Raw genomic sequence first — 11,084 nt, 5'->3', positions numbered from 1 at the left:
TCTCAACTAAAATATCCCTATCCATATCAATCATATTGTCATAGTTTGGAGGATCCAAAATATCAACAGTGCATGATTGTTGTTCATCGACTCCCGGTGTTTCTGAATTTGGTTAGTGACTTAGGTTTTCAACTTTTCATGTTGGCTAGAATTATTATCACCATCATTCATATCATCATTAGTAGCATCTGTATTCTCAGTCAGTTGCTCTTCAACACTTACTATGGCCAGTTCCAGGGGGTCTCTAGAAGAATTACTAGTTCTGAAAAATTTGTCAATTGGTCCTTTTTGGGTTTCTACCAATTCATCTTTGAGCTGCCTTTTACTGTTCTTTTTTTACCAGATAAACACTTTCTAGACAACATGACACTAACATGAACAGTTAGCATAAATGATTAATATAGGGAACAAACACACCTGAATATGGATTAATGTGGATCTAGATTGCCAGATCCGCAGGTTGCAGTATTCAGCACGAACAAGAAGACGACAGCAAGAACTAAATAATTTCCCCCATGCTGCAGTTCTCCTAATCTCCTGACTCCCGAGGACTCTCACACTTAGATCCAGTGAATATCAGAAGAACACTTGTGCAGGTAGATGTCGACTCCTCAGAGCAGGAGGACATAGCTATTTAATTAAGGAGGGACGGGATTATGGGAAGGAAGAAAAGAAGAACACCTACCGTCTCCATGTTTCCAACATCTAGTTGATGGGGAACGAAGAACATTGAGAAGGGAAGGAGAGCTGATATGGGAACGGATTTTCGCCTTTAATCTCCATTATTAGCCATCGGTGACCTTGGAATCGGAAACGCATGGGAGTGGCGGCGCTGTTATGGGAGTCGGGAGATTTGGAGGAATCGAGGAGAAAGATTGACGATGGGTTTTACCCCAGCGCCACGACCGAATGGGCCCTCTGCTTTCTCGATAAATTTCTTGGGCTTCCTACGAGCTATGAAGGAACTACCTCGGTTGGGGCCCCTGCCTTCCGGGGGCCCAGGGCGGGCGCCCCGTTTGCCCGGCCTATGGGCCGGGCCTGTGCATGGGTCGAAATCGTTGCGAAAACACGCTAACTCATAAATCAGTGTTATGTATTACTCCCTTTAGTGATCTATAAGATCTTACATTGAGAGTACAATACTATCCTGAAGTGATGGGTTTGGTAAAAATTGTTAAAAATGCCTCTCAAAATTGTTTTTGGTGAAAACGGTGGTTTATGTGACAACCTAGCAAATGTGGTGGCTTTTCTGTAAATTTCCTGCCTCTCCAATCAAAACCATCCATTCCAAACCCCCACTCGCTCCACCCGTCGGCGGCGCTACCGCCAGAGCCACCGGCTCCCCACACCTCCGATCCGGCGCCGCCACCCCATCTTCTGTCAGATCCGGCGCCGCCGCGCCCTCTCGTCTCCTCCTTCTCCCAGATCGGGAGCAGCCGAGCTCGGCGGAGGAGCAGCAGCAGCGACATCTCAAGGTATACCATTTCTGTCTGTTTCGCGTCGGTGATTCTTGCTCGTGGGTGATGGACCGCGCAATCTTTCTGAGTTGAATGTTTGAACTCGGTCGGGCCAATGGGTTACACAAAATTGGACATTCACATGTTCAGATCGGGCCAAGATAATGTTGTAGAGATGGTACAAATCACATTCTGATGTCTTTTTCATCTCTTGCGTGCCTTGTGATGTGATGCCGGGCAGGAGAAATTAGCTGTAGCAGTATAGTGCGCTGTGATGTGATGCTCTGTTTAATTTCAGAGTTTTTTTTCCATGTCCAGCAAATTAACTTTCCTACCGTAGCATGATGAGTCATTGTGTCATGTTTCACCCAGTTCCATTATCAGTTAGCAGCACAGGCAGTATGGATGGGACAATGCATGCTCCAAGCGGTGCCGAGGCACGTGTTGCTGCCCACCCTAGCGTGAACGCCAATGGCGCTGCCAGGCACTTGCATGATGAATGGCTGGAAGAGTATGAAGCGGGTGTTTTCATGAAGCTGAAGGACCTCGGTGATGGCACCCGAGAGCTGAAGAGGGTTCGGTTCAGGTGATTAAGCTATTTCCTGTCATGCTTTCCACTCCCAAATTAGCTTTGTAATTTGCGCATGCAAACAGCTCACTGAATATTCATGATTGCAAATAGGCTAGTTGCTTGATTAGTCGTTGAACAATATTTTACCGTTCCGCGAGTTCATATGCAACAAGAGGTCTGACAGTTCATTTAGTTTATAATCATATTTAGAGCACTTTTTTTTTCCACATTAAACACTATCAGAAAAGGAGAACTCCAGGTTATCTTGTTCACATTAAACACACTTCTGTTTCAGTCTGTAGCTGAGCTTCTGCTCTACTGACAAGTGACAAGCCTATATTTCTTTGCAAAATATTAATAGCGTTGGCATCTTCCCTCTGAGATATTTTTAATTTGCAGCAAAAGGCGCTTTGGGGAGCATCAGGCTGAGAATTGGTGGAAAGAGAACCGGGAGAAAGTTTACGAGCGATACAATATAAGGACCTCCCAACAAGCGTCGTCAGCAGCCCCAACCCACTCGGCCTAATAACGTACCTTCCTGTTTCTTCACGCACAAACTGCAAGGCCAACCATCAACGAGTAGCAGAAAATCATGAACGAAATTAAGGGTTATGTCATATGTGTACTGGGGTGTAGACCGCCATACGTGACCTTTATCGTCTCTTGGTACTGTGATATTGAGACTGGTAAGTAAGGTTCGGTTGGTGCTTAATCACCATAGGCCATAGCATGGGCCCTGTCCTAGTGTAATGTACATAATGTAGTAGAACTTATAACCTGTTAGTTGTGAGGTTAATGTAGTCTATTTAACTGGTTAATTGGCCTTGTTGAAACCCAGCCCATTAATAATCTTGTTATGTGAAACAAAAAGTACATCTATTGTCTTAAGCAGAGCTTAGTTGACTTAGTACCTTGTGGTGAACCTGTACACCCGGCAGAGCTTGACATGGGTAGGCTATTTGTCCAGCTGTAGATGACGTACCTGTTGACTGAGGTGCATGTGTGCATGTGGTGACTTTGTCAATCTCATGATCATGTATGAATGTGGTGATTTTCCGAATCTTAAGATTTGTCGATTCAATTGATAAGATCCTGAAAACTCACTTCGTAGCTGGTATAGAAATGCAGCCTAACATTTTGGGCTATGAGTTTCGACAGGGATACATTTGGGGTTAAACTAACAACCTGACTTGATTCGTAGCCTAACTAGCATGGTATGAAAATAACTTTCTTTCAAATTTTTTATGGAGGTGTACTTAAGCAAATCTCGCAAGGATTTGATCAGACAGAGAGGTGTGCCGCTGTCCATGCTACCTTTAGTCCTTTACCATGCTATGTATCACACTAGCAATTGCTGTTGGGTGAAGTTTTTCTGTTTATACTATTTTTATCCTTCTTTTAAGCGTGTTTCAGTGACCTCAGTCCTGCAGTGGTACCTGGATATATATGCTCAACTTTTGATCAAACATGAAGAATTTTGACTTAAGATTTCAAGCAAATTGGTACCCTCTGCCCTGTTTATGTATGGATCACAGTAGCTAGTGTAGGTCTTGTTTTCCATACAGGTCAGACCCTCATTGTTCTTAGCTTTTGTCGCCGATTTCTACACATACTGATGTTGAAGAAACAACATTCTTCTGTCACGATACAAGTCGTTTTGGACATTGACATGGCTTTCAAGGTTACACATTGATCATTTACTTCTCTAAAGATACACTAAAGGTTTATCAAGTGATAGACAGAGTATTGTCAGTTTGATGTGTAAATGATGATGATTTTTCTCTATAAATGGTCAAATCTTACAAGATATCTATGGTGGGTCATTAGCTAATTTCTAAGGAGCCTCCTGCTCCACTGCTCATGTTATCTGTAGATTGAGATGTAATAATTGGAAGATATTGCTACAATCTGATTTTCGTTGCTCAGTTGGCATGGCAAATAAATCATGGAGTAGATGAAAGTCAAAGTTATGCAGCAGTAACAATGAAAGAAAGAAAACTATCAGCTACACAATAATTCTTAGAAGTTCAACACAGCTTCTTTAGTGGTAAAAACATTGGATCAGTAATCTGCTACAAAAATAACCATGGTTTATTCAAGGAATACACTTGACTGAACTCAGCAGTACACTTAACATTGCAATTTCAGGACAAAGCACAATCAATTAAACTGTACAGGTGTGCCATCCAATACAACACTGAACAAGGATGTAAATTAACAACCAGGCCTTAACCCGTCATTATTTAAACAGAAGAATAGCAAGAAGAAATTATGCAAGAATTATTCTCCAGTATCATGATCATCATGGTCATCCCTCGGGCAACAAGAGAAGAAACCTATAAGATACAAAATATGTTTCTATGAGTTCATTCCATCTTCAGAAAGAAGATCATCAGGTCATAGTTCATTCCATCTTCAGAAAGAAGATCATCATGTCATACTTTCTTCCATCTTCAGAAAGAAACCTATCAGCTAGAACAATATTTTTCCTTGATCATCAGGTCAAAAGTTCATTGCATATTCAGAAAGAAGCACAACCAATTACATTTTACACATGTTCCATCCAACGGAACACATCACAAGGTTGTAGATTAACATCCAGGCCTTAACCCATTATTACTTTACAGCAACAAACTGCAAGATGAAAGGAAGAAGTATTGTCCAGTGGCATCATAACTCGGGCATGGTTGAATGCGGACTTCATAGCTCATTGCATCTTCATGGGTTTCTTCAGGCTCCTAGTTACATGAATAATTAAACACATGTAAATTAATATCCATGCCTTAAGCCATCCTTATTTTTTACAGGAAAAATTGGAAGAGTAAACAAAGCAGGAAATATCTCCAGTAGCATGATCATCGAGTCACTCACTGACAGTTCAGGCTTCATAGTTCATTCCATCTTTAGAATGGGTTTCTTTGGATTTCTAGCAAGCTGGGTCCGGAACTGCTCCTTGAGCCGTGCTTCCCTCTCTAACTCCGTCCCAGCACGGTCCATCTTGAAATGAACACTGAGCAAGACTTCCTTGATGCTTGGGAGGATATCCAGCCCAAAGAACCCAATTCCACCTCTTTTACAAGCATCGGTGACCTTGAGCTGCTCGAGTTCAGGCATTGCTCCTCGGTCAAAGTTCACCGACTTGATCCCCCCTAAGCCTTCGACATCAAATACCACAATGCTTCTGAAAGCATCCTTTTGGAAATGGAGCTCTCCACCCTTGAATGAACACCCCGGCAGTCGGAGAATGGATAGGTTTGGCAGATGTCCCAGGACTTCCATAGCAGCGTCCTGCTCAACCTGGCTAGATGTTGTGAAGCTCAGCTTTAACTTCACAAGATTCTGAAGCTTCTTGATCCACTCTGGCAATACGCCCAGGCGGCCCTCCAGTTTGAGGCTCCGGAGGTTCTTCGGAGGCGAGGTAATGTCATCTAGGCATCCCTTGTCTGACTGCACTGATAATGACTCTAGGCGGCTAAGATTGGAAATGGCTGAACAAAACTTTACATCATTTTTCTCATTGATGCCCATCACTCCTAACTTGCGTAGCCCGCTGAGTCTTCCAATCTCCTGTATAACGGCATCTCCATATGCAACGTGCACACCCCTTATAGTGTGCAGGGATTTCAGTTTCCTGGCCCCTCCTGGCAACACAACACCACCATAATCTTTGTCCATCATGATACAAGGAGTTGCAGCACCACAGCATAAAGAAGTGCATGCATCAAGCTGGTTGAAGCCATACGTGTGCAGCAGATGCCTTGTACATAAATAATTTCCTTTTGTTGGAAACCCAGCATGGAGATGTTGTAGCTTCTGAAGCTTGATGATCGTTTGTGGTAGCATCACAATGGAGGTACCTCTGATATCTAGTGTCTCCAGTTGCCTCAAGTTACCTAATGTATCTGGCAGGTGACAGATAGATTCACATCCTCTTAGCGAAAGGTATCTTAGGTGAAGAAATTTCCCGATATGCTCAAGGTGATGATTAACTAGACCTGTCGTGTCTTCCAAGTCCAGCACTCGCAGAAGCCGCATCTTGTCAGAAAGGAAAAATGGCTTCCATTCTCCAAACACCGTTATTGAACGTACACGGGACATGTCCACTATGCTCTCGAATGCACTCTGATCTCTCTCCCAGTTGCTGCTTATAGCAAGGTGGCGTGCTGTGCCCTGGGTGTTTAAGCTGCAACCTTCCTCCAATCTAAGAACAAGATTTCCTTCCATCGACTTTGAGATGCCGATTTCACGGATGAGATCATGGACTTGGCAGGAGCCAATCCTTTTTCCATCACAAATTGATCTTTGGGATGGCAAAAGCATGCTCCTGCTTATGAGGTCCATGAAGTAGCTCTCTGCTACTTCCTCTGTAGACTTGTTACGCACTACACCTGGGTAACCTTCAGCAATCCACCGCCGCAACAAACGTTTGAGCTTAATGTTATAGTCCTCAGGAAAGATGGAAAGATACAAGAAACAAGACTTGAGATGATATGGTAAACCATCATAACTTTTATTAAGGACTGTTATGATGGCCTCAAGCTCTGGATTCATCTGTAACTCTGCAGCACTAATATGCTCATTCAGTTTCTTCCACTCCAAGGCTGTTTTTGGCTGGTTTGCCAGGAAACCACCTATGGTGACTATTGCAAGGGGAAGTCCCTTGCATTTCTTTAAAATCATATTTGTTTGTTCAACCAACTCAGGATACTGCTCATCCAAATCCATAGTCTTGTCAAAAACCTGAAATTGGTAAAAGTAGACTTTTAGTTAGTACTCTATCTATGAGGGCTATCCCTTCTTTTCGAAAAAAAAACTCTATAAATTGTATCAGGTACACTACTCTTTTTCAGGACTCGGAAGCTGGAAAATTTGGCTTATTTAGTTTTTTGGGGAAGTATGTCACATGATGAATAGTTAGTGCATAGAAAAATAGGCATTTTTTTCCATGTCACCTGCACATGTGTTATATGATATCCCAGCTATATTTTGTTAGGCAACTAGATAACCATTTTCAAATTAAACAAATGCAGTATGAAGATACACTATCCATACCTTTTGTATGAAGAGGTCATGTGCATCATTGAGTTCCAGACCTTGGAGCTTGTATATATTTTTATGTTTCTTTGAACAATGTTTACCAATATCCTCTACCCTTGTGGTGACTATGATCCGGCTTGATGTTTCCAATGCAGTAAAATGTGGGATGATTGCATCCCATTCTCTCGTGGATGATAGATCATCTAGAACAATCAAACATTTCTTTCCTTCTAAATGTCTGACCATATCTGCCACATCCTCATATCCAAACTGCCCAGCTAAGTTCTTGAGGAGTTCATCACAATTGAAAGGACGCATAATTGTAACACAAGCACACTTCTCAAACTTGCCTCTGAGCTCTTGGCTTTGATAAACATCTCTCACTACTGTGGTTTTTCCAAGACCACCCATTCCACACACAGAGATCACCTCAAATTGGCGGCCATCTCCATTTGTGACTAGTTGGATAATCTCTGATTTTTCTTTCTCTCGCCCGATGAGCTGAAATTCCTTAAATGCTGCTAGCGTTGTCTCCATGCGAGTGAGTATCTTGTTATTCACCAAGATGTGACTAGCGGTGGTGGTTGAATTTGTGCTGCTAGACCCGACCTCCGTCGAATCTCCATCTTGAGAACCCTGATCAGGTAAGTTGGAGTTCAAAGAAGGCATAATTCAGGGGATCATATCCCGTATTGGTTAATGAGTGAAAAAAAAGGGCTCAACTCAGTTATTCAGGTAGGAACATAAATAAACGAGTAAATTATCAAGGAACCACGGGGTATTGAGGCAAAGTATGAGAAAACCACAACTCAGAAATGTTTCACTTAACCACAACTTTTGGGCCAGCTCTGTTGACAGCGACTATAGCCACCTGGAGCCCATATTTCCTTATAGTTTCTTACAAGAGATTGAAGTGCGCAGATGATAGAAACATTTTCCAGTTATCGCTCAAATTAATGGAAATGGATTCTTGCTGCGTTAAAACAAAACAACTATTACACTACTTTCTGTTCGTTTGACACAAACTTCAAATGCATTGAAGCAAATGTCAGTATCAATGGAAACTCATGCCCTGGAAACAAAAAGGAGTAAATTATCTGCCGAATTTATTGGTTTTAAACTTGTGTGCTAGATTAATTAGTTTAAAATAATACTAAATATACTGTACTGATCCGATGTGGCTCCCTTCCCTAGTCCTACCCGTGTAAAAAAGGCCTTGTTAAAGGTTGTCCAGATGTGCTTACATTTAGCTCATTTTGCAGAACTAGCACTGTTTTGTATAGTCTCAGAACTGCCACTTTTATGACCAGTTTCACAACGTACTACTATGACTTGGACTAACATTTTACACAACTCTATACAGTTAACTCTATGTTACTTGGATTAACATATTACACAACCATATACCATTAACTCCATAGCACTTTGTATTGTACTCCCTCTGTAAACTAATATAAGTATATTAGTTTACAGAGGGAATACTTCATAATGATATAAGTAATCAACAGGGTTGGATGAAATCCAGTCTGATCTTTGGAATGTTACCTTCTCAAAGAAAGCATAAAGAGTATTCTGGTCAATGGACAACTGCTTGTGCTCTGGTGCTACGTTCTGTGGCCCTGCGCATAAGCTTGCAACTTCAACTTGCTTTGTTGACACTATAATCCGGCTTCCTCTCTTGTTATTGGGAAAGCATGGTTTAATTTGATCCCACTCTTCAGTGGTAGACATGCCATCAATCACAATTAGGTAACTCTTATCATTCAAATAAGACTTGAACTCGTCAACCAAATCATTCTCCTTCTTCATTCCCATTCCCCTCAGTACTTGGGCATCCATATTTTCTACTGGGTCTTGCAGAAGGTTGATATAGAATTGCCTGATAATGCTTCGCATGAACTCTACTGAATTAAAAGGGCACATCACCTTGATCCAAGCATGGCAATCAAACCTGTTGTGTTTCTTCAGATCTTCAAAGGCTCTTTTTATGACGGACGTTTCCCCAACATCAGTACTTGTTCCCCACACCGCTATCACTCGAAGGCGGTCATCCATCTTCCTTATCAGTTGAACAAGATCTGCTTTTGCCTTCTCCCTCTGCCGCCTTGCATCCTCTGTGCTAGACATTGTCATGGCACCGGTGATGGCAGACTGCCCATCGGTGCTGGCAGGATTAGAGCCTGCAGAGCCCTTGATAAGGTGGTAGCGCATATTCCTCTGGCTGACATCTTCAACATTAGCTCTGAGCCCCTTCATTTGCTTCGCCACCTGGCGCCGATCCTTCAGAAGGATACGCCACCAGGGCTGCTTCTCTAGGCGGACTGCGAAATCCTGGAGGGAGTCCTCAACATCGTAGGCAAGGTCACGGACTTGCTTCACCCAGACCCTGACCACCTTGCTGTCGCCGTCTCCTTCGTCATTTGCGGCCATGAGAAAGGCCTGCATCATCTCAAGCTCATTGGTGATGAAGACCTGATCACGCCGGACTCCAAGCTGCAGGGCCACCTCCTCCGCGATGGCAGATTGGGCGTACCGAACCGCTCCGTTCAGTACGGACTTGCCAACACTCAGCACCGTCGTCTCCATCGTCAGTTGGGCGTTTCTGCAAAATGACTGGATATTACTGATGGAGGGAACACTGCTACTGCAGGGTGTCAGTACCGAAGCTTGAGCAAAGCACAAAGAAGATGGGGAAACAAACCTGGTGGCGGTGCCGCAGTGGTAAACCTCGACAGCGACCAAGAACCTTCTGCAACAATCTCTCCACCCTCGAAAGAACAGCGTCTAAACATACAAGATCCACATCGCAAAGCAGAAAAAAAAAAGAGTCAACAAATTAGTACTATACGCTAGCAGATTGGTGCCTCGATTAAGCTCGAGCAGATGTGGATGAGAAAGATTTCAGTAGAGCAGAATAAGAAAGACGGGAACTAATTAATTACCAGGCTCTCACTGGACTGGACTGGACTGAGATGCTCCGCCCGGGCCTCCGGTTCTTGCTATTCGACTACCACCCTGGATTCAGCCAACACAAAAATCAGACTTTCAAGCAGAAGATCTGACCATTTAGCACCAGACATTGCTACTTTTAACTGAAAAGATGCACAAAATCAAGGGAAAGATGCACAAAAGGTCGTTGAATCTGACCGCCGGCCACCTCCTTCTCCTCCTCCACGGTCGACACCGGTGCTGAGAACGGCCGTCCTCCACACAACGGGCGGCGCCACCCCCTTCGTCTTGGTAGGGATGAGCTCGGAGGCCGGAATAGGTCACCAGCAAGCGGATCTATAGGTTGGGCTGCCTGTACTAGAGCGGCGCCGGTACTAGAGATGCAGAGCCAAGACTTCGGGCTGATGCAGAGCGAAGACTACGGGTGGACTGACCGACTGACCATACGAGAGACAGAGACGTGAAAAAAAAAAAGCTATGGAATCAGACTAATGAGAGCATCTATGACCGGGCACCCAGTATCTCCTCAATTGTCCGGACGGACAAAAAAAAATACGACCAAGACGAACGCTTCAAGCAGGCCTTAAACGTTCATACTGACTGACATTCCTTATATTTAGTCTAAATAAGAGGCGGATATGGGTTACACAACCTATGTGTCAGAGCCGACAGGCCTACCCCGCCACAAATTGCATCAAATCCATCCCTCGATCTACCGGATACATTTGTTCTCTTCTCTTCTTCTTGCTCCTCGTCGGATGTCTCGCAGCTCTGTCGCCACGCTTGCTCCGCAGTCGTTCCAAGCCTCAACTCCACTAGAACTGGCACATCAATCCTCTCTCATGTGCTCACCGCCGTGGACATCATCGCCGGTCCGGACGCCACCACGGTATGTTCGTCAATTCTCGGGCTGCCCCTTGCGCTTTATGTATTCGACAGATTGTCCGTCCTGATTTTTTGTGATTTATTTATAGGGAAAACGACGAATTCCGATGCTTCGTCGTACGAGGAGTATAGACCGACGGAGCTTGATAAAATGGTTGAAGATGAGTTCTTCGATACGTTAGACT

General features: G+C 43.7%; 2 protein-coding genes across 6 annotated transcripts; one reads left to right on the top strand and one right to left on the bottom strand.

The window, feature by feature from the left end:
- The first annotated feature begins 1,255 nt into the window (after positions 1-1,255).
- LOC125542817 (PH, RCC1 and FYVE domains-containing protein 1) lies at positions 1,256-2,846 on the top strand. 3 transcript variants are annotated; one of them, XM_048706016.2, is made up of 3 exons: positions 1,256-1,475; positions 1,849-2,043; positions 2,428-2,846. In XM_048706016.2, exons 2-3 carry the CDS (start codon positions 1,859-1,861, stop codon positions 2,552-2,554), a joined length of 312 nt encoding a protein of 103 aa, XP_048561973.2. In that variant the 5' UTR covers positions 1,256-1,475; positions 1,849-1,858; the 3' UTR covers positions 2,555-2,846. The 3 variants fall into 3 exon arrangements, with proteins under 3 accessions (XP_048561973.2, XP_087400491.1, XP_087400488.1); XM_087544365.1 differs by having other exon boundaries at positions 1,262-1,475; positions 1,842-2,043; XM_087544362.1 differs by having other exon boundaries at positions 1,263-1,475; positions 1,830-2,043.
- A 1,655-nt stretch (positions 2,847-4,501) lies between these two features.
- Positions 4,502-10,483, bottom strand: LOC125542803 (disease resistance protein PIK6-NP). 3 transcript variants are annotated; one of them, XM_048705993.2, is made up of 7 exons: positions 10,213-10,483; positions 10,008-10,080; positions 9,767-9,849; positions 8,611-9,667; positions 7,081-7,701; positions 4,900-6,768; positions 4,502-4,766 (listed from the first exon to the last, which is right to left on the bottom strand). In XM_048705993.2, exons 4-6 carry the CDS (start codon positions 9,649-9,651, stop codon positions 4,921-4,923), a joined length of 3,510 nt encoding a protein of 1,169 aa, XP_048561950.2. In that variant the 5' UTR covers positions 9,652-9,667; positions 9,767-9,849; positions 10,008-10,080; positions 10,213-10,483; the 3' UTR covers positions 4,502-4,766; positions 4,900-4,920. The 3 variants fall into 3 exon arrangements, with proteins under 3 accessions (XP_048561950.2, XP_048561954.2, XP_048561941.2); XM_048705997.2 differs by having other exon boundaries at positions 4,502-6,768; positions 8,611-9,678; XM_048705984.2 differs by having other exon boundaries at positions 4,502-6,768.
- Between the last annotated feature and the right edge of the window lie 601 nt (positions 10,484-11,084).

The sequence above is a fragment of the Triticum urartu genome, chromosome 1A (genome assembly GCF_056163025.1).
Source record: "Triticum urartu cultivar PI428250 chromosome 1A, HENAU_Tu73, whole genome shotgun sequence".
Taxonomy (NCBI): domain Eukaryota; kingdom Viridiplantae; phylum Streptophyta; class Magnoliopsida; order Poales; family Poaceae; genus Triticum; species Triticum urartu.
Note: the sequence above shows the minus strand (reverse complement) of the source record. Positions and strands in the feature narration are given on the sequence as shown.

Coding starts and splice junctions, on each gene's coding strand:
- LOC125542803 (XM_048705997.2), bottom strand. CDS start 9,651: ATGGAGACGACGGTGCTGAGTGTTGGCAAGTCCGTACTGAACGGAGCG. Junction 7,702..8,610: donor TTTATGCTTTCTTTGAGAAG/GTAACATTCCAA, acceptor TTACCTGATCAG/GGTTCTCAAGATGGAGATTC. Junction 6,769..7,080: donor ATGACCTCTTCATACAAAAG/GTATGGATAGTG, acceptor TACCAATTTCAG/GTTTTTGACAAGACTATGGA.
- LOC125542817 (XM_048706016.2), top strand. CDS start 1,859: ATGGATGGGACAATGCATGCTCCAAGCGGTGCCGAGGCACGTGTTGCT. Junction 2,044..2,427: donor CTGAAGAGGGTTCGGTTCAG/GTGATTAAGCTA, acceptor TTTAATTTGCAG/CAAAAGGCGCTTTGGGGAGC.